The 22,600-nt window shown below is 37.9% G+C and overlaps 2 protein-coding genes across 2 annotated transcripts in view; both read right to left on the reverse strand.

Annotated features, from left to right (window-relative positions):
* Window positions 1–1,409: 1,409 nt before the first annotated feature.
* On the reverse strand, window positions 1,410–4,666 carry LOC127064963 (protein artichoke). The gene is made up of 6 exons (XM_050996677.1): window positions 4,258–4,666; window positions 3,802–4,105; window positions 3,504–3,732; window positions 2,845–3,440; window positions 2,334–2,751; window positions 1,410–2,111 (listed from the first exon to the last, which is right to left on the reverse strand). Exons 1-6 carry the CDS (start codon window positions 4,441–4,443, stop codon window positions 1,487–1,489), a joined length of 2,358 nt encoding a protein of 785 aa, XP_050852634.1. The 5' UTR covers window positions 4,444–4,666; the 3' UTR covers window positions 1,410–1,486.
* A 15,095-nt stretch (window positions 4,667–19,761) lies between these two features.
* The window catches only part of LOC127064969 (homeobox protein dve-1), a 47,169-nt gene continuing 44,330 nt past the window's right edge, over window positions 19,762–22,600 (reverse strand). The window contains exons 5-7 of the mRNA XM_050996690.1: window positions 21,553–22,098; window positions 20,728–21,108; window positions 19,762–20,254 (exon numbers count right to left, since the gene is read on the reverse strand). Of these exons, the coding sequence (XP_050852647.1) occupies window positions 20,078–20,254; window positions 20,728–21,108; window positions 21,553–22,098 (1,104 nt within the window). The 3' untranslated portion in view covers window positions 19,762–20,077. The remainder of the gene's footprint in view (window positions 20,255–20,727; window positions 21,109–21,552; window positions 22,099–22,600) is intronic.

A 22,600-nucleotide genomic window follows, 5' to 3' on the forward strand; every position in this document is an offset into this window, starting at 1 on the left:
TATTACAAGATAATTTAATAGGAAAGATATACGATAGAGTCTATAAGGTACAAGCTTTATGCGAATTTTAATAATTAGTTTAATTCAATTAAATATTAAGAATTGCGAACGTTCGTTAGATTTAATTACCTATACATTAAGTTTGTAAGTTTTTGTCATTAATATTTCGTAATATCAATCAAAGATCGTTTACGTATGTGAGCCAAATAAGCTGATTATATATTATTACTATCATTATTATTATTATTATTATTATCATTATTATTATTATTCTTATTCTTATAATTATTATATATTATGTATTATTATGCATTATACATCCTACGAACGTATTATGATTGCGTAAATATAAAATTTATAGGTAATCATTCGTTAGAAATACGGTGCCTAATTTTGTGAACAACGTCGTACAAAGAACGATGAGTAGTTTAAGAATGTATATGATCGATTTAATAATCCTTTCACGTTAATTGCTTCGGAAAAACTTGCTTTTTTAGACTCTTTCGAACGATAAGTAATTTGAAAGTATATGACCCAAAAGTATATATGAAGATTTTATTTATACTTTATGTGTTTAATAAAACGAAACGAAATGTTTTGTCTCGTTTACATTGAGAAAAATACATTTATGTATATATATATATTTATACACACACACACACATTATATATATATATATATATATATATATATATATATATATACATATATATACTTCGAATAATAAAATACTTCGAATGTTGAAATGCGTTTTTTGTATATAAAAAAAATAAGATGTAATTATAAAATGAATATGGAAATATGACGTAAGTTGTGATTAGCATAAGTCGGTAATAATAAAAGGATGAAAAATAAAATAGAATAAATAGAAAAAAAGAATGATTAAATTCGGTGAAAATTCAAAATTGATAATATATGTTTTATATAATATCGAAGTAATACACAATTTCTAGATTGAATTATCTTGTTACGAATAACGAATTTAATCTATGAAATATTATCATAACGTGGAAGAAATGAGTAATTTGCATCTCATCTTGAATGCTATCCGAATGCCGCTCGTCTGAACGGATTACCATCTCGTCTTTCTCTCTTCAATGTCTTGATATATAATTATACATGAAATTAATAGTTGCGCGTATCGTAGAAATGCAGTATTTTACGCAGCTGGAAGGTTACTAACAAATTGCTATGATTCCGTGAGCACACCTATTCGTTACAGTTAACCCAGTAATTCAATGTTATGCGAAGGCACGCTACGTGTGTTTTAGAGTAATAGTACGAGATTCGTATCTACTCTAATCTCAGCATTTAAACTGTGGGTTTACTTCAAATCAGTGCTTAGAAATCATATTGAATTTTTTGTTCAACAATCCCTCTTTCTTATCTACGACAAGGAAAGTACCGAGTCGAGAATTTTAAGCGTTTTTAATAAAAATAGTATACAAAGTATTACAACATCATGGACATTTAACTTTGTTGAGTCTTAAGATTCGCATTCGGTTTGGACCTCCCTATATCCACTTCTTGGCTCCCTCCGTAGATCTCTGATGACGATCGACCTGTTATTAGCGATTCTTTGGATGTCGGAATCCTCATCATCCGTTGAATGCCCGTCTCTAATCGTTGTTCTACGTTTTTTCTTTCTAGTACTTGGCGTTTGCGGTCTCGGCCGACCTTTACCACTACCTGCAGATTCCTCGAGTTCCTCTATAGTATTTGTCCTTCTCTGTCGACGAGTAGACGAAGACCTAGACTTTGTGGAATTCGTCATTCGTAATCCTTGTTCGTTTTCAGAAACGTTACCAGCAGAGTTACTTCTTTCTCTTCTGAGTCTTTCAATTCTACGCTCTTCTCTTCTCAATAAATTGTCATCGCTTTGGATTCTCTTTCTGGATCTTCTCGATCTTTTTCTCTTGTTTTGTAAATTATCGACGGAGCCCAATCTAGTCAAGCTAATATTCTCTACAGAAACTTCGTTTAATGTATCCAACGAGTGCGTCAGTCTTGGCATCTGTACAGCTTCCTCGTAACTGGGCGGTCCGATCAATTCTAGAGGATGAATTCTTGGCTCCGGTTGTTGCTCAGATGCTTCCTGTCTCTCTTGATTCCTGCCAATTGAATCATCATCGATCAAAATCCTTTGAGAAATTCATTTTTAAAAGGAATTAATCCTAATTTGAGTTTTACTCTTAAGGTAAAACAGTTTTCTGTATTACTAATTGTAAATAAAGTAGAAAGTTACGATCAACTGTCGATAACAAAGGTCAAATTACTCAGTAGGTAAAACAGTGTCAAGAGGAAGTAAAGTAGGAAGGAAATAAGAAAGTTACCTAAGTTGTAAGAGCCTTAGTCTTTCAACACCCTGCATTCTATCGATACGACGTCTTTCTACGAGAGCTCGTCTCTTCATTTTGATCGAGTGTTTGATGGACGTGACTGTACCCACCAAAACAACCAGGACGAATACGCATACCAAGAAAAAACTCCACATTCTGTTATTGCTATAGACAAGCTGTCCGTTCCAAACGTTGTAGCAGGCACTCTCCCAAGTGTAATCGGAGACGTTTGCTGGGCTTCGACAGATCAAAGAGTAAGACAACGTTTTTGCAGGTGGATTGGTCAAATATTGAAAAGTAAAGTATAATTGCATGCAATCGCAACGCCATGGATTATCCTCCAGTAGAATGGTTTTTAATTTGATATTGTTTTGAAAAATATTTGGATCGATCGCTTCAGTTAGACTATTACCTGGCGTTAGTATAATTGGATGATTATTATAAATAGGAATGTTATTACTGTAAATAATTCGAAGTAATTTTCTGCATCGTTCTATAGACTTACCTGAAACGTCGATTTTTTCAAGTGCAGGTAGTTCTACGAAACTACTGTTATTTAATTCCACGAGTCTATTTCTTCGGATATTTAGCATCGTCAAAGTCGAGGATTGTAATCCATTGGGTAAACGTTGTAGTCCATTATCACTTAAGATCAGACTTTTTATTTTGGGCATACCTTTCAAAGAATTCTTTTCCAACGTTTTTATGAAATTGAAAGATAAATCTAAAGACGTCAAAACCGACGTCACATTTGGAAATTGGTACAGATTGTTATATGAGAGATTGAGCGATTTGAATTCAATATTGTCAGAAAACGTTGAAGAGTGGATTAACTCAAGAGCATTCGCTGATAAATCTAGATGATGAAGTTTCACCAGTCCTTCAAAGCTACTTATATTCAAATGTTCTATTCCATTGGAATTTAAAAATAGATGAGTCAGTTGCCTATTCCTTGCAAAAATTCGATTTGGAAGTAGACGTATCATATTTCGAGATAATTTCGCGTATGTTAACAATGGCAAACCATGAAGACCTGGTCTGTCCAAGTTACAATTTGAAACATCCAGTTGTCTCAAATTCATGTGTTGCAGAGTAGAATACCTATGAATATTAAAAATGATGATACGTCTTTACCATTTTTCAAAATGACAATTAAACGCTTACCTTGTACTATAAACGAGCGTAGGATTATTATTTAGACGTAATTCCTCTAGAACTGAGAAACCAGCAAAAGTATCAGGATTTAAATAATTCAAAAGACAATGCGACATGTCTAACCATCGTAACTTCTTGCTGAATGGCTTCCGAATCGTTTCCAATGGATTTCCTCTTAAGCTTAGGTTTATCAAATCTGGCAATCCTTTCAATGATGTTTCGTCGATTTGTTTTATCTCTAGAAAATTAGAAAAAAACATGCAGATGTAAGATAACATTTAAAAATGCAAGCGATTAAATATCTTACCACAATAACTCGCTTCTACTGCTTGGAGGACACTATTGTTCAAGTTTTTTAATTCTTTTATAGGATTTTTAGATAGGAAGATGATTGACAAAGAAGGTAGTCGATTGATAGATGCTATATTGATTACATCGTCGATATTATTTTCCGAGAGATCTAATTTACGTAAATTATTTAAGTTTCCTACACCGTCTGGTAAGGAGCGTAATTGGTTTCTAGCTAAGTTTAGGTACTGTAGATCTTTGAAGCGTTCTATATCATTCGTGATCTCTGTCAACAGATTATTTGACAAATCCAAATGTTCTACCTACAGAATAACGAGCTGATTATTATATATATATATATATATATATATATATATATATATATATATATATATATATATACACTACAGTTAAATTCATTGGAGGAATCAACAACGAGATTACTATTACATCATATTTTAATGGGGACACTTACAATGTCGGTTACATTCGATGGAAACTTTGTCAGACCTTGTTTCGAACATATGACAGTTCTCGGGCGTCGACCCAAGTAGCACAGACATCTAACGGGACAAAAACTGTGAGCTAGTGGCAAACTTTGCAGGTGGTAAATCACTAGGAAATGAATCACGAACAGGTCCATCGTTTTTCTGAGCTCCATCTTCGTGCATCTATGATACGTCTTACGGCCACGTGTTCAAAAGTAATGGAATTTTCATCGACACCATCGTTAATTTTTATCACCATAAAAATATAACTTTCGATCGGTCAATTTCACATTTTCTTTTGTCGAAAGATCTATCTAAAGTTCTGTGAAAATTGACGTGGATCGATGACTGGCTTGGCCCGACAGTTCTGTGAACGGTTCTGAAAACTACTGAGGACTTATCTTTGATAAGTAATGTGAGGTACGTTGCTACGATATCTCCGTAAGATAACCCAGGCAATGTGTAATGGCGCGATTATTGTCTCTGATAAGAAAACAGAAAAAGAGCGGGTGTTATGAACTATCATGCTTTTCTCTCTGTTCGTCTTTTTCGCCTTTCTTTGAAAATCTAATTGAGAAGGATTTTCTTACGTACAAATCCTAAAAATTCTTTCGATCGTTTCCTTTTCTTTAGCGAAGTGCCTACGTTTCGTTGCCAATAGTTCTCTAATGCTGATACAGAAAACGGTTCGTTTGTAAAACCTTTAAAAATGGAAATTCGAATGATGCAATCCTGTGGAAAATATAAGACATTAGATAAATACCTGAAGCATTTCGAAAGCCGATATTGAGGCTGCTCGGCTCTTCGGTATAAGCCTCTCTTGGCTGACCCATGCGGATATTTTCCCCTTCCACTTTTTTACCGTCGCTGTATTACGATCTTTTCTTCTCTTTTTCTACCTTTCCGTCTTTACGTCGATCCGACAGAAGCATCTACTTCGATACTCTTTTTTTTCCACTTTTTTTTCTTTTCCGAGGTAATAGCTACTCCTAGGATTAGATCGATAACGTGTGTGTAGCATCGATTAGGACAAACTTCCTACGACCTTTTCTTTTTTACTTTAAAGAAAAATCGTTAAAGAGAAGGGACGAGCTTTATTCATTTATATATTTGAATTTTCGAAATTTGTTGAACTGAGATTTAGCTTAATCTCACTTTCCTTTTGTTATTCAACGTTGAACGATGAGACAAGTTATTTTGTTAATGAAAATATGAAGAAATAAAAAATGTGAAGAGAAAGGCTCCACCCTCTTTCAAAGGCAAAAGATTTAAAAAGGTCTTATCCGCGCAGGACTGTAGGCTCTCTCTTTTTCACACGTCCACTCGAGCCAATGGGAAGAGTAGGTCACACCCTCCAGGGAGGGTGCCAGAGGTTTAGCTAGCGCCGGCGCTTAACCCTCAGCTTATCCGGTGGGGACGAGAACGCGCTTGTTCTACCTGTTGATATTAAACCAACCCCTTCGCTACGATTTCGCAAATCCGGACTTCCACGCCGGACTCTTGGTCACGCCCTCAAATTCCTGATGTTTATGCCGACGAAAGTTGGTGGGAGTAAAGCTAGAAATAATGATATTTCTTTTTCTTCAAATCTGTAATTCCTTTCCCAAGGAATTAAGTCCTGACAAGTATGAAAATTTATCGAATTTATAAAAATTTTCTTACGGATATCCCTAGGAATATCTTTGTATATAAATGAATTCCTCTTGAGATCGAAGAACTGACCGAATCTTTTTTCATGTTTTCTAGTATACTGTCAGGATTGCATTCAACACAATAAAAAGACCTAGAATTCTCTCATCTACTCTCTCTCTCTCATTCTTATTCTCTTACTCTTTCTGATTCTATCGGTGCAGGACTATTGAGGCCAGCCACGTTAGCAACGAAGGAAGGATATATAATGTCTTCGTTCGCTGTCGTAGTCAAGTAGAAACTCTTGGTCCTTGCTACCGGTCTCTATATATCTCTTTCTATAATATATATATGTATATATAGGATGAAGTTAGGTATATATTTTTAACGCCTTCATTTCCGGTCTTGCTGGGAGACCGGAAATAACGGGACGATACCTCGCGGTGTTTCAGGTATTGATCAGTTCGAGGAGCCAGCTCACGACCACCACCACCACCGTCACCACTACCACACCTAGCTTGACGGGGATGCACGTTCTCTGCAGCGACGACCTCCCACTCCTCTTACCCTCATCCAGCCCTCATCCTACCCCCACCAGCTGAAGCGCGCGCGGCACTGCCAGAGCTTCTACTCGGGACACCTCAACCCCACCCCTTTTTACCAACGAACGTGAATCTTTCGATATTTTCTCCGGTTCTTCTTAAATTTCTCGAGCATGCATCACTGAATCTCGTAAGAACGAGGAGAAACGGGCATTGAAGATTTTTATCATCTTTTTTCTTCTTTTCATATCCCTCTTTTTGTTATTGAGATTTAACTTTCAGTCTGACGAGTGAACCGAAGGTCAGACAACATTTTTCTACAGCTTCCTTTTTGTTTCTTTTTTTTCCTTTGTAAGAATGGAAACGTTGGATTCGTGTTCGAGTTCTAGTCGAAACTCTAGTCGAGATTCGAAAATAATTTCATTCTCTTCTCAGAGCCATCCCCGTGATCTCTCAACCCCCTTAAGTCGGGTTATAAATAACGGCTTATCTTTTGTTGGCTTCAACGCCACCGCGGAGTCTCGTACAAAACCCGAAATCACGCTCCCTATGTATGTCCTCCCTTTCCCTTACGTCACCTTTTATATCTTCCAGAAAAGGGATCGTGTATGTTTGTGTGCGAGAGAGAAAGAGACAGAGAACGTCTTTCGAAATGCGTACTCGTAATTGCTCTGGCATGTTTCTAAATCAAATTCAGTGAACTCTCCTTCGCTTTTTCGTTACTCATGCGTATTCTTTTGTCTTGAATTAAGGTAGTATCACAATGAGACTTAGTGTGACTCGCGTTATCAAAGTAATCGATGTTCGAATTTAGTCAAATAATTAGACCTTTAAAATATTTGCCTTTCTGAAAAATATTTTCTAGAAGTTTGAACTTTTTATAAAATTAAAATTTTATAAAATCAAATCGTGCGCACGATGTCAAATTAGATGATCGTTAACAATTATTTAAATAATAAAATAAGCCGCAGTTCTTTTTTATACGATTGGTAAAAATTCTAAATCAAACGAAATAATATGAGATATTAATATCTGATTAATTCAATATATCCGGTGGTATTCGGTAAAGCAATTTCCTTGCTTTATTATTCGATTTCAACAATAATTCGAAATAAAAATTGCAGTTGAAAGATTCTATAGTTTTCTTTTGAGTTTAATGATTTGTATTAAACAAGTTCATAAATATTCGTTAATTGTCATTATTAAATTGTAATTAGAAATTTAGAATTTTAAAGGACAATGATATATAAGGTTTTTTGGAGAAAACATGAAATATACGAAGTTAGTCCGACTAAACGCTGACTGAACGTTAATAATACCAACGTTGTGGGGATGGCTTAAACAGGTAGGTCTCCCGTTGAAACGCGAATGAATACCGGCTATTCGTGGTTCAGTGCATCCTTAACAAGATCAGGAACAAGGAGGCGCCCCGTAAGGATAAAGCGTCGCCTTCGTTGCTTGTGCTCGCGCGCGCACGCGTATTTTCCGGGTGATACCGGGCACATCTGTTGGAACTCCCAAAGCATCCAGAAGAGGATGAGAATCTCGATGCTTGCCAAAACCTCAGCGCTCTCGTCACGTTTCCGTCGTATTGTCTAATCGTCGTGTGCAACTCGTCTGCGACACCCTTCCTGATCCATCTCTCTTTCTCTCTCTCTCTCTCTCTCCCTCTCTGTCTCTTTCTCGGTGTCTTGATCAAATCCGTATTCGAGCTCACATTTAAGTTCGACGACAGGCTGTTCTTTCAATGCGATCATCGAGAATCAGGATTTTATCTTAGGGCTTTTGGCTCGAGTGAATGTCGATCGACGTTCATCAACGAAGATAGATAAAAGTTTTAAGCTCCTTGAGCTTGTCGTGGCTCGAGGTCTCGTCGATGTTATGTATTCGCGACTTAAGGGTTCGTAAATGTTTAGAACACGTCGCATGGAAAGGAAAGTTAATCGAGGTAATAGGAAATAAACATGGAGGTAGGATAAGCGAGGTGCAAGTTTAAATATTCTGATCTTGGGAGATGGTGGAAACGTATAAATCGGTGCTCGTTCGATGTCGATGTAGACAAGAGGGAGGGAAATAGTGGAGTGGGGATAGCGGCAGCAGCCATTATTCCACTTGATACTACGAATGTATATATATGGGTATATATATGTATGTATTGTATATAGGTATTTATATATGTGTATTTGCGTCTACATAAACGTCCTTCTCGAGAGCTTATCGCACTTTTTCGTTCCTCGCTGCCATAAACGAGAGAAGGCATCCTACGTCAAAGACACACGAACGAGCTCGACGTTTCTTGGGCTTCGACCTGTCAACGAGGAAACGTCCATTAAGGCGCGAAGCAGAGGTAAAGATTACATTCGTAACCGTTTTCTTCGAGTGGTGTTCGGAGTTCGCGAGGGGTTGGTGTCTGCTGGTGGTCGTGGTAGGTTTCTCTTTGGTGAGGGTAACTGAGGGTGGGGGTAAGAGGACAGTGGCGCTTATCACGGCCGTAAAAAACATCGAGCAAGATTGGCACGTTGCCCACAAGCCGTACGACCGCCATCTTTTCGACTCTTTACGAACGCCTCGGATGTGCACGGAGTGCTTGCAGATAGCGCCGTGAAATATGCTCATCCGCGAGGATCGTTCGACGCCGATGTCGCACGGTGAAACACTGTTTCAGGCGTTACATTAGCAAGACTACACTTTATAGGTATTTAGAATCAACCCTTTTATTTTTTTAGATTGTTTCATCGATCAATATTACATTTCCGATCATCAAAAAATTAAAGAATTATTATCATTAATAAGTGTGTACTCTCGTACAAAAATTAATAATAATTCGCGATTTATTATTCTCTTAACTTTTTTCTTTCTCAGATTGTAACTTATCTACGTATAATTCAAAATGAAATGACGAATCTTTTAATATATACATTAAAGTAGATTTTTTTCTTCATTCTTAAATAAGAAAAAATCTTCTTTTTCATTCTCCCGAATTATTCGTCGACGAACGATGATCTATAAGAAATGAAGTCATCACGAGAAACAACGTAGATATGAAAGTGGAAATATGCGAGATGATCCCCATAGGTTCATCTTGATTAGAATAGACAGGATTAGGTTAGCTTCTGTGGTAGCAGTTACTTTCAATTACCCTTCGACCCCCTTTTCAACCGTATACCTCCTTTCCTATCCCTTCTTTCTCAGTACCGAAGGCCAGCCCGTTCGGGGGCGTATAATGTATGCGAGATAAAGGCCGAAGAAGCGCCGTCGTAGACTAAGATATTACAGGGAAATGGTATAAGGTGCGGAAGGAGAAAGAGGAGGAAGGATGGAGACGAAGGAGAAGGAGAAGGGGATGGGGATCGGAGGGGGAAGGTAAGGAGAAGACCGGTGGTGTGCGGGGTGGCGCGAGGGGTGCCCATAACTTATCGCAGATTTAAGGCTCTTAGACTTAAGGGACTCTAATAATAATATAGCGCCATTCCGGCACCGTTATATGGAATTCGCGTATATGCCATGGAATTTTGTACATACCGAAAAGTCTCGCGAGACTCGTAGACCTAGCTCGCCTAACCCCACCCCTTTTTCTCACCCTCATTCGCGGCAAATGCCAACCGATTAAGGACAATACCACTTTACTTCTACTTACTTCACTTTCTTCGAATTAGTGAATATCTTTGAATTATTTAGACGATTCTTTTTTTATTCTTTCCTTTTCTTTTTCTTGTTTCGTAAAAGAAAAATAACTGGCGCGACTGGCTCGAACGAGTTCTTTTTTCTTTTTCCACTTTTTTTTCCCTTTATAGTTTCTCGCCAAAAGAGATTGTCAAGATAATGCAAAGAAGAGGAACGGAGCTCTGTTATATTCGTGAGATTTAAGACAACGTGCCGTCTTCTGGTAAACAAAAGCCACGATAAATTTCGTAAGTCGGCGAATTAATAAAAGATTACACCACGGTTACTGCGGCCAGCCGCGAGATAAGAAGACTCGGTTCTCCTTCTTTCCCTCCTTCCTCTTTCTTTGCTAGAGCAGCCCCGAGAGCACAGCTAAATCATCGGATATCTTGCCTTGGCGATACATAAACCACCCTTCGGGCTTACACGTTATATGTTGTTGTGTGATACAGCCATTCCTCCCTTTCTGTTCCACCACCACCACCATCTTATCCTCATCCTCCTCTAACTCGTTATCGTCGACCGTACGATGACGAGCCAACTTCGGAAACGAGCACGATCGTTCGAAAAAGAAATCCGGATGTTTCTGACGTGATCGTGTAATTTTGATCATGTTTTTATAGTCGATGTAATATTTATTGTTCGTTTAATTTTTTATTTTATAATTATATCTTACACCAATGATTTATCAGAAATCGTACGATTTACGAGAACTCCGTACGATGTTTGTTTGCTCTTTACGAAATAAGATGACGGATTCTGGACAAATATATTATTGGTCCTTTATTAATTAGTAGGCAGGACGAACTTTGACAGACAGATAGACTAAGAGATCGTAAAAGAGAAAGAGAAAGAGAGAGAGAGAGAGAGAGAGAGAGAGAGAGAGAGAGAGAGAGAAAGAGAAAAAGAGGGAGAGAGAGAAAGAGAGAGAGAGAGAGAGAGAGAGAAGGGAAGAAAGATAGAGCTAGGGATAGGCCCCAAGAGTATCCTCTTTGATGTTAGAGGACACGGTCCATTTCCTTCGAGAAAGTTCAATTAATTAACCCTCTGCAATATGGGAGCTAGCTTGTGAGCGTTACGTACATATCTCCAAGACGTTGTTAAATCTTAGCTTAATCGAGAATCATAACCATGTCCATGTACGTGTAGGTACCTATATACATACCTACATACATATAAATATATATATATATATATATATATATATATATATATGTATATATAGACATACACACATATATTTTTTATCTTCGACGAGGATTCTCTCTAATCGATATGATATTCGCCTTACGAACTTTCTACACGATGTCGACGCACGTTAAGTCCACGATATTACGACATGAAGGAGGAAAAGAATAAGAAGGAAAAGAAGAAGAAGAAGGAGGAGGAAAAGAAGAAGAAGGAGAAGACAGAAGAGGCGGCCAGTAGAAGCGGTGATCTATGGTAGGATTACCGGTGGCGGTATTTCTTCATAACCGTTTCTCCGGGTCGCTACTCTTTTCTGTTCTTCCATCGTTGCTCTCTAACCCCCACCCCTACTCTTCTCTTTAGCCCTGCGCTGGCTGGTCCTGCCAGGAGCTAGCGATCTTACACGAGCTACTTCCCTTTCCCTGCTTCTTCTTCTTCTTCATTCACCTCTCTCTCTCTCTCTCTTTCTTTCTCTCTCTCTCTCTCTCTCTCTGTCTGTCTTTCTCTGTCTCCTCTCTCTCTCTCTCTTTCCTTCCCTCTATCTCTATCTTTCTCTCTTACTCTATATCTTCCTACACTGGATACATAGTCACAAATATACATACACATACCCACACACACATCCGTGCATCTTACTATTCCCGCGCTCAGCACGCGGGGGGTTGTATCTTAATAACATTCATGAGCTCAGATATACCCGGCAGATTTATTGCTCCGGCAGCCGCGAATCCTGCGAAAACCTCAAACCCAACCCCCTTTCCCTATCCTCGTGTTCCTCCTCGCGAGACCTTTCCTCTACTCCCTTACATTCACCCACCCCCTCTTTTTCTTCTGCTTTTTCTTTTTTTTCTTTCTCTTCTTCTTCTTCTTTTTATTTCTTTTTTCTGTTTTATTATTTTTCTCTCATTGTATCTCCTTTCTCACTTGGTTTAATAATTAATGCTTTACCTACCGGTGAACGAAAAGATTTATTTATTCACAGAGAGCTATGAGGCTTTAAGATTTTTTTTTATCCGTTTTCTACATTTATTCTTATTATTTCTTTTTTACTTCTATCAATCGAACGATTCCCAGAAGAGACCCTATCTACTATCAGCATCCTTAAAACGCGATCACCCTCTTTCGACTTGACGTACGTCGTCGACCGTTTTGGACTTTACTATTTATGGATCTCTTGTGTATGTAATATTAGACGTATATCTAAAGTAAATTGTGTAATAGTCATACTAATCATAGAAAGGAGATTAATCATCTATGAAGATTAGAATATTCAAAGTTCGAAGAAAACTTTCAAATTATAATATACATAACACAAATGATGATCTATTTAATATTTTCTTAATAATTGTTTCTAACTATATTACATTTGATGATTTTTTAGAAATGGAAAGAAAATATTGAATTTATAATAGAATGCAGAAAAAATATAGAAAGAAGGATAAAGATGATCCATCATTGTTTCGAAGGACACTTTCATTGGAATCGTTCTTTAAAATAGAACGCATCGAAATTTCTCGAGAACGAACCCCATCGTGGTGGGTGATGTAGCCGGCCAACTCTCTCCTTCCCTATCACTACGCGTCTATGTGTGCGTGTATGTGTGGGTGTAGTATAAGCTCCTCTCGTGCTGCGCAAGGCAATACAGATTTATGTAAGTATTTAGCGCGGGCTCTTTGCTTTATCGCAAGTCGCCCAGCCAAGACGTCCTCCTCCAACTACTTGCCGGTTTTACCCCCCATCCTACAAACGTTCTCTCTGACCGTTTGAAAATTTTCAATTATTTTTTCTACCTTCCTCTTCCTCCTTCTTCTTCTCCTTCTTCTTCTTCTTTTTTCTCTTTTTCTTTTCCTTCGTTCCTTTTTTCTATTTTTTATTTTTTTTCTTCCTTGGACGAAAATCCTTACCGGACGATGACAGGATTCTCTTCGATAATCCTATGGGGGTCTTTCTCGGCCGTCTGTTCTCGTCAAATTTTACGAAAGATCTAGATATTTTTATACAATATATATATATATATATATATATATATATATATATACATACACATTTATTTTGTCATACGTAGGAAGGTGTTTCTTAGCATTAAGAGAAAACGCTCGTAAACGTTCTGTTTGATAATAATTTTACGAACTCGCAGGACGATCGTAAAGTTAATTTAACGTTCTCGGTGATAACGCGAGATGGATATTATTATACTTGCCGGCTTTAAATCCCACGTTGAATAAACATGCTGCTAAGAAAGATCGAGTCGAGTCTACCCGAGAGGAAATATGTCCGTAATATCCCTGATCCTTCCACGATTCGGCGTGTACGAGACTACGACGACCTCGAGCTTTTCGTCTTCTCTCTTTCTCTCTTTTTCTCTTTCTATCTTTCCCTCTCTCCCTTCCCGCAAAAGATACGCGTGTATCGGATCAAAAGGACACGAGGATGTACGCGAAGTAGGAAGAAGGATTCTGTTTGGCAGACCATAAAAAGGCTAAGAGGCCAGTGCTATCGTATCAGCACGGCTTTTCCTTCGAATCCTGATCTCCTTTCGGCACCGACCTTAAGCCCTATGGAATTTTTTTTGATCTCCAATGAAAAGGACTAAAAGTGATATCTCTCAATTCGTTTGCGATTACCGACTCATGAAATAGAAAATATTTGTCGATATCTTGCGATAATTCTTACGAAGAACTATCGAATGATCGATCCAAATCGAATTTTTTTTAACAAACAATTTATACTTCTCAAAATACAATTGAGCTTTAATTAAAAAAGGAACAAAACAAAACAAAAGAAGAATCTTTTCTTTTATATCATCTTAAATCTATTGAGAAACGCAAAAACGATTTCGTCCGTTCGATTGATAATCAGACAGAAACGAAATCAATCGTAGCAAAGGTGGAAAATATCATCGAGATCGTTCGATTTGCTCGCAAAAAAATTCGTAATCTGGATTATCCAGTTGATTCAAGAAAGAGAAAACTTAACTCGATCTTGGAGGATCCGGAAAGCGCAGAATAAAAAGAAAGCTCGAATCCTGTATGGAGTGGGAGAGAGGTAAAGGGCTCGCGTCGGTGTTCGCTCGATCTTAATACTGTCTTAAGCCCGGCAGAGCGCGACATAAATTATGTATCGTCCGGGCGTAAGATGCCGCCAAGATCCCAGGAGCACCTGGTATTCCTGCTTCTCCTTCATTCTCTCTCTCTCTCTCTCTTTCTCTCTATCTCTCCCTCTCTTTCACCCTCTATCCCTCTATCTCTCTATCTCTGTCTCTCTTCGTTCTTCCACTTCCTACCCGCGGCAGTTTATACGCGTCCTACATCGGCTCGCCAAGAACGGAGCTCCCTAAATTTTCTCAAAGTCTATAAGGGTTAAGGAATTAAGCGAGCTTGCTGCCGGCAAGTGGACGAGAGAGCGTTGCGAGCCTACCAACGTGAACCTTCGATACGTTTCACCCTTCAGGGCCATAGTAGTAGGGTGAGTACTTGGATGCCTCTCTCTCCCTGCCTCAGGGCTTAATAACCGGTCCATGAGAAAGAGAGTGAGACGGACGAACGAAGGAGGAGGATCTTCGGCAAAAGCCATTACAAGGATTTCTTTTATTTACGGTCGCGAAAAGACCTTCTCTATACCTACCTACCTACCTACCTACCTACCTAACTATCTACTCTTTGGCAAGAGCGAACGAGCTAAGTGGTATGATCCTTCTCTTTCTCTACTCCTACGATAGATCGTACCGAATGACCGATTAAGAAGTGACCACTTTACTGAGCTTAACGTTGCGTCCGATCGTGTAATATTTAGCTGTAGATCATTTAAGGAACCCCTGTCCTTTAACGGTGATCTCAAGTACATTCTTAGTTTTTTTTTTATGTTTATCTATAAATAGGTATATAAGTATCTACTTAGATCATAGAAAACAATTAAACGAGAATATTTTTATTATCTATTTCTGGTTACCTATTTGCACTTTGAAAAAAGCATCATTCGTTTTAGAATCGAAATAAGAAAACGTTGTTAAAGTTATTTCGTCTTATAAATCAACGTCTTACCATTTAGGCTTAACCACGAACACTTAATCCACTTAATCTTTCGCTATAGATCAATTAAGGCATTTCCTCTTCGTATCCGAGGGCATTTAACCTTCTGATTGGTTTATCTTCTTACTCGTTCCTTTCCGAAATATGTAATACGAGCCACGTATCATCGTATGTGAAATTGACGTAGCCATTTCTGTCCAAGCAATAGCTCGATCGGTGGTGTTAAATTAACGGGATTAATTAGTCTTAATTTATGGATTAAACGGTCTGCTCTCTTTCTCTTTGTCTCTCTCTTTTTTCCTCTCGGGTGATCCTCCTATCACACGGCCCATTACTTTCAATCGTTGCTCTCCTCGTCCGATCCTTTTCTCGGTGCTCATAATTTTTACTACGGTCGCTGCTAGTAATTCGAGGAGGGAGGGATTAAAGAATGAAAGAACGAAAAGGAGTGCGAGAGAAAGAGAAAGAGAGAGAAACGGTAGGGTCACGGAGTGAGTCCGTTTATACGACCTCATCTACTACCCTTGAGAAAAAAGCTGAAGGGAGGCGAAAAGAAAAAGAAAGAGAAAGACAGAGAGAGAGAAAGAGAGACAGAGAGGAATAAACGCTTCGCATCCCTCAAGGATTATGAGGCCAATCCTGCGGCTAATTTGCGAACTCCCGATTTCTCGTACTCCTTCGTGATTCAGTTTCTTAACTCTCCCTGGACTCCCTCTCTTTCATCTTCGTTGTTTTCTTTGCCTTCTCGGCGACCCTCCGTGATAACGTCCTCAACCTTTCTCCTATCTTTTATTTAGCTAGAAATTTCGCAAGGGAGTACAATATATTATAAATCTTTTTATAAGTCGCTGTGATAGCCGGAAAAGGGAATTTTATCGACGAAGCCTTTACGATTTTTATCATTTTATAATTTTTGAAAATGCACCGATATATATATATATATATATATTCGTGTGTGGATCAAATTTTGTTATATTATAAATTTAATGATCTGTTTTTTAAATACCAAAAAAAAAATGCGATATATACGATTCGTATAGTTTAGTAAAGTATCTGATAAAATTGAATATATATCTACACTTTAATTATAACAAATTTTCTGGGTATAATAAATTCAAATAATAATTTAAAATCTCTCTCCTCTCTCTCTCTCTCTCTCTTCCTCGTTTTCTCTTTCTCTCAGTCATAATAATATCTGACATATTCGTTTGATGTGAAACTTCAAAAGGCATAGACATTCCTCGTAAAGTAACAATCTGAAGTGAGTTTCGACGTAATCGACTCGCTCTTGTTCGTAACAGCTACGTTGTGATAGTTTTTTGGTCGTCTTATCGGTCGTATCCAACAATCTAACCATCCTGGACAACATTATCTATGGCGAAACGTCCGGCAAGCGCTTTGAAACAGAATAGTTAGGCATATCCTAGCCGGCTGATAGGAGAGAACGCCGCGAGCTCTTCCTCTTCTTCTCTTTCGACGCATTTTCTCTCTCTCTCTCTCTCTCTCTCTTTCTCTTTCTCTCTCCTTCTGTCTCTCACGCTCCATTATTATTCAGGAACTTTGCTGACAGCTCTCCGGATAGGAAGATAAGAACGTCCTATGAATGCCGAAGCGCACACAATGCTCCCTTACGAACGAGACGTACTCTCTCTTTCTCTCTGTCTCTCTCTTTCTCTCTCTTTCTCTTTCTCTCTCTCTCTCTCTCTCTCTTTCTCTCTATCTCTTTCTATCTCTTCCCGTTCGCATATCGTATCCACCGAAAATTTCTCGAGAGAGAGTTTGAACTCGCGAAATACGCCGATAAGAATTGACTCCTCCTATTTCCACTCCACCTTCTTCTTTTTTTCTTCTCCCTACTACTTCTCTTCTATCTTCTCCTTCTCCAACTCCTTCTCCTACTCCTTCATCTTTTTACTCTCGCTAATTAATTCGTCTCCCAATAGGCCAGACCGTAAGAGACGACACTTTTACGAGGAAGAAAAGGTGAACCATTTATACGTCGTGCCGATTTATCATCTGCGTGAACGCGCTCGAAAATGCTCGTAACGGCTGACAAATTAAGATCAGATAGAGGGATGATCCCCGAGGTTGCTGACTTTTAGATTTTGCATAAGAAGCCCCTCCCCCAGCATCATTCCCTCTTCCCCTCTTTCCTTCCTGCCTCTTTCGTTCTCTTCTACCACTTCCTCCTCTTTCTCCTCCTCTTCTTCTTCTTCTTCTTCTTCTTCTTCTTCTTCTTCTTCTTCTTCTTCTTCTTCTTCTTCTTCTTCTTCTTCTTCTTCGATGACGACGACAACGACGAAGATCTTTTCGCTTTTCTTCGCCACGATTCGCCTTATATACTTCTCTTCGACGTTGCTCTCAATTTTGCTTATCCGTCCGACCACTCCTCGATGCTTCTTTTACCTTTTTCTTTTTTTCTTTCTCTTCTCTCCTCCTCCCCTCATCTTCCCTCTTATTTCGATGGGATTAAGATTTCACTGTCTCTCGTTTTCCTTTACCTTTCTTTTCCTTTTTTTCTTTTTATTTTTTTTCTCGATTACCTGTCAGAGTTGAGTTAGGTGAACTTCGTCTTTAGAAATTCTCAGATAAGATTTTCTTTATTAAATGTTTGATATATTGTTTAACCGTCATTTGAGACCAGAGTTTTAAATTCGTATTAGAAACCAATGAACTTTCACGAAGATATAGTATCAAGATTAGGACTTACTTATTATATCTTTGTATGTTTACAATCGTAAGGAATCGTAAGGAAGATTAGATCAAGGAACATATCGATGAACATGCAATTAGTGAAAGCAAATGCGATGAAATGAAAGAAAGAAGAAAAGAAAAATGTAAGGATAAAATTAAGAAATCGAAATATCTAATGAGAGTTTCGTTTTCATAAACGTTTCTATATATTTTTAAGGAAACGATTCTTCCGTTCCTCTCGATAATATTCTTGGATACTACGAAAAGCGGAGACTCGATAACGATAACAAGGGGGATAACCGTCAAATGTATTATATATAATACCTGCATAGTCGAGGGATAAGAAGAGGCGGGTCGTGGTGAAGTCGTGATTCGATGTTTTGCGAATGGAACGAGCCTCGGTTCCAAATGGATCCTTGTAAGACGTTTTAATTGGACAAATCCGCCTACGTTCATTAAATCTGGGACGCTCTCAACTAGCATCCAGAAAGACCTATCCTCTGTGAGTATATATCATAGTCGTCGTTGACGACGATATCCCTTTCGTCATCTTTGTGCGTCACTATCCACTTGAGCGAAGTGAAAAGTTAGAACGAAGCTATTCATCTATTGACAGATAAGAACGAGATTTACTCTGTTCTCGATCTTGTCTTCCTCTTTACGAGAAGATTATTGGAAATAAAATAATATCAGAAATCCAACGAAGTTGGCAAAATACAAAAAGAAAGTACAAAAATAATTATGTCGATTATTATCGATTTATTGAAACTTCGATAAATAGGTCATTTGTATAATTCTTTTCATATTTTATAACATTGAATTTTTCCAATAGAAGTAAAGTTTTATCAATCTCTTTCAAATATCTTCTTTTATTTTGTTATCTTCTACTTCATTGAAATATTTAAGTATTGATATTATACTTATAAACGGAAAATATTGAAGAATTTAGAATGACACAACAAAGCAACGTAGGAAATAGTCTCTTACTATCGTGAAATTCTCGTACGATGTGTATGTGTAATAAGTTGAACGTGGTTATATCGATAGAAACATTCTCTGATTCCCGTTTGTAGAGAAGTATTCATTGATCGTCGTGACGCTTGAGTTAGGGTTGTTTCGATGACAGCTTCGTTGTCTTATCTCTTAGGGACGAGATTTCGGTCGGTGGTTGTCCTTTGTGCGAGGACAAACTTGAAGACAGTATCGACACGTACCTATTTGTGTAAAGATATATATATATATATATATATATATATATATATATATATATGCATACATACGTGCATACGTCTCTCTTTGCATTGGTTCAAAGTTAGGCAAATGTAATAACTTATGAGAGCAATCTTAACAATTTCTCAACTTTGAAAGTTGTCTGTTGTAAGTACAAGTCTCTATATACATATCTATCAATTGTCTTTCATCATCCTTTATTATTATCTCTATATCTTATTTGATCGTTAAAAATTATATCGAATTAAAAAAATGTTTCGAAAGAGAATAAGATAGATAAATCTGTGATATTTAAATGTAAGATAAAAAAAATCATGTTCGATTTATTTAATTTACTTATATAATTTATAAGAATAACGTTTGGGTATTGTTAATTGAATATTGATCTCGTGGAATAACAAGTGTAATTATTTTTTCAATGATGTACTTACTCTATCTAATCCTTGAATCTCCAGCTTGTGATAAAAACTTTTTAACGGAATATGTGATAGAAATGTCACTGAAAGAAGACGATCGATCGTGACATACAGGTTTATTCGACATCGTTCTCGTATTTACATTGATCAAATTCCATGATAATTATATTAATCATTACGCGATATAATTACAATAAAGATGGCCGACAGTATGTCGATGCGATCAAAGTAATAGTGCATTCGAGTATTCGGCTTTTTTTTTCTTATAACAACACGATTCGCATTTGTTTGAGTTTCTTCACGATTCCTTTCTTCTCTTCCTTCTTCTCCTCTTCCTCCTCCTCCTCCTCCTCCTTCTTCTTCTTCAGTAGAATTGAGCTGAGTGTCTCTAGTTTAATGCGATTAAGGTAAAAGGAACTAATCTGCGTGGTATGGATGTTGTTGAGGTGACTCGCCTTCGAACAGGGCCATTTTCAATCGCTTGCACTTGGCCCTACGATTCTTGAACCAAAACTGCACGTTCTTCGGCTCCAATCGTGGAAATTTCTGACGATAGGGCATTCGATTTAACTCCTCCGTGTATTTGAGAATGAGCTGCGAATCGATCATGATGAACTCTTTTAATATCATCAAGACATTTTGACAATTTGAGATTTCTCTCTTTAATATATCTATTTATTAGCTTTATTTGAAGATAAAAAGACGTGTTGATTAATCTGTTGATTGGATCGTTTTTAAATTATTAAAGGTTAATGCATACTTTGATTAAAATTAAGTATTATAAATTGTTCTCATTGTACAGGTGAAAAACGTAACAAGAAAGTTAAGAGTGTTTAAACTGCCTGAGTATATTTCATATTTTCGATCTAATTAATGAAAGATCTTTCCAACGTCCCAATTTGTTTGAGTTGCTCGAAATGAATGAATTGTTTGAAGGATATTGAAGACTGTTAAAAAAATTTAATCAATGGAACATTTAGAGATTCATATTATTTGGGATATTATTTGGGAATGTGAAAAATATATCAATATCATCGATGATAATAAAATGAAACGTCGAAACGTACCGCATGGCTCGGATGAGTATTGTGAGTGAACCAAGTCTCGAGCCTGGGTACTTCCGTTACGGGATCAATGAACGTCCGGTTTCTCTTTCTCCTTTCGTCGAGCATACTCGTCGGACATCCAGCTGGTCCACGTGGTGGCAAATAATGTGACATGTACATAATGCCGTGTCCAAACATTGGACTGGGTACTAATGAAAATCCTGGTGGAAGAGGACCAGTCGGTCTAGCTTCTTCGTCCTCGGAACCAGATGATACTCTGGTGTCCTCTTGTTTGACCAAAGATGGCGTCGAAGGTGGCGGTTGTTGATCCTCTGGTCGAGTAGTCAAGGACAATGGACCGACCGGTGGGCTACTAGGTGGGCAGGGCAACGGTGACGTCGACTGAAGCAAATGGACGAGACGAGAGTGTCTGAGAAGCCGACTTTTAATAGAGGCTATTCGAAATGATCGTAAATTCATCGTTTCAAAAGCAACCGACCAGACCTGGGCCGAGCTAATTCATTATAGAAGCTAAGGATTGTTAACTACGAGTCTAAAAAAAAAAAATCTCGTTTACCGACGTGAGGTTGTAGTAATTCACGATAATCATCAGGAACAAAGATGTCTAAATAATTATAAATTGATAAAAGAGAATCAATTCGGAAATAAATTTTGTTCGCGTAATTAAATTGGTTCAAAGAGTAAGTCTCGATCAAACGGTTGTATTAAAATTACTTATTACGTCTATATATCTGATTATATACACATATGTCCTAAAAGGGTAGAAATAATTCGTTCAGCTGTTGCGATCCCTTATATAAAGAATATATAATTAGAATATTATACCTGATGCCTAGAGTCCTCCTCCTCGTCGGAACAATCTTCACTAACGATACTAGCGCCTCTTGGACTCAGTCCTGGTGGACTGTAACCGTTGACACCCCTGGTCTCAGCTCTCTTTTGAGCAGCCCTTGCGTTCTTAAACCAATAAACGACGTTGTTCACGTCCAATGGTTTCCTACCCCGTCGCGACTCCAACGAATTTAATTCCGTCACGTAATGTTGTATTTGTTGTCGGGTTGGATGCTGATTCTCACCGAACCAACGTTGAAGTCGTGGTAACTCGAGTTCTGGATCGAAGCTAGTTCTCATACGTGTTTTATGAGAGTAATGTAAAAGAGCTGGATGTGGTGGTCCAATCGCACCACTTCCAGCACCGATCGGTCCGCTACCATCTGGTTGAGGACTTTGAGTGTGATGATGATGATTCGAGGATGGTACGATCGGATTCAGACCAAGACCCAATTGTTGTTGCTGTAGCCAAGATTCAAAATTCCTCTTGGTCTCCTCCGACAGATCGTTGCCGCCTCTACAGAGCGACAACAGTGTCATCTACGGCAAAATGGGAATCCTCTTGAAATTACCTGCTATTCCTGCTTTACTTGGATTAAACGAGTGCAAGATTAGACTCCTAAGTATATCATTCGTCGTATTTAAATACTTGAAATACATGTGTATTAATAATTTCTATCGCATCTAGACACTTCATCTTAAGAAAATTTTAACTTTGATTTTATTAATTAATTCGAAGAATTATAAAAGTGAAAATCGTGCGAGATAAGAAAATTATTAATTACTGAAGTAACGATGACATGATACAATGAAAAAAGAAAAAAACAATTTCATAATTGCATAAGGATTTTTTTTCTTTTTCTTTTTTTTTTAACCGGTCGTTATGCAAGGACGTATAAGTGTGATTGAGAGGGAGGTGAATCGCGTAAGATCCTGGCACGCGCGACTTCTTTTAATCGTGTTGACACAAGTGGGCGTTGCACGACGCCGATAGCCGTCCCCGAGAACGGCGCTCATCGTCATCGGGCATTAAGTAGTCAGA

Source organism: Vespula vulgaris, chromosome 7 (assembly GCF_905475345.1).
Source record: "Vespula vulgaris chromosome 7, iyVesVulg1.1, whole genome shotgun sequence".
Taxonomy (NCBI): Eukaryota; Metazoa; Arthropoda; class Insecta; order Hymenoptera; family Vespidae; genus Vespula; species Vespula vulgaris.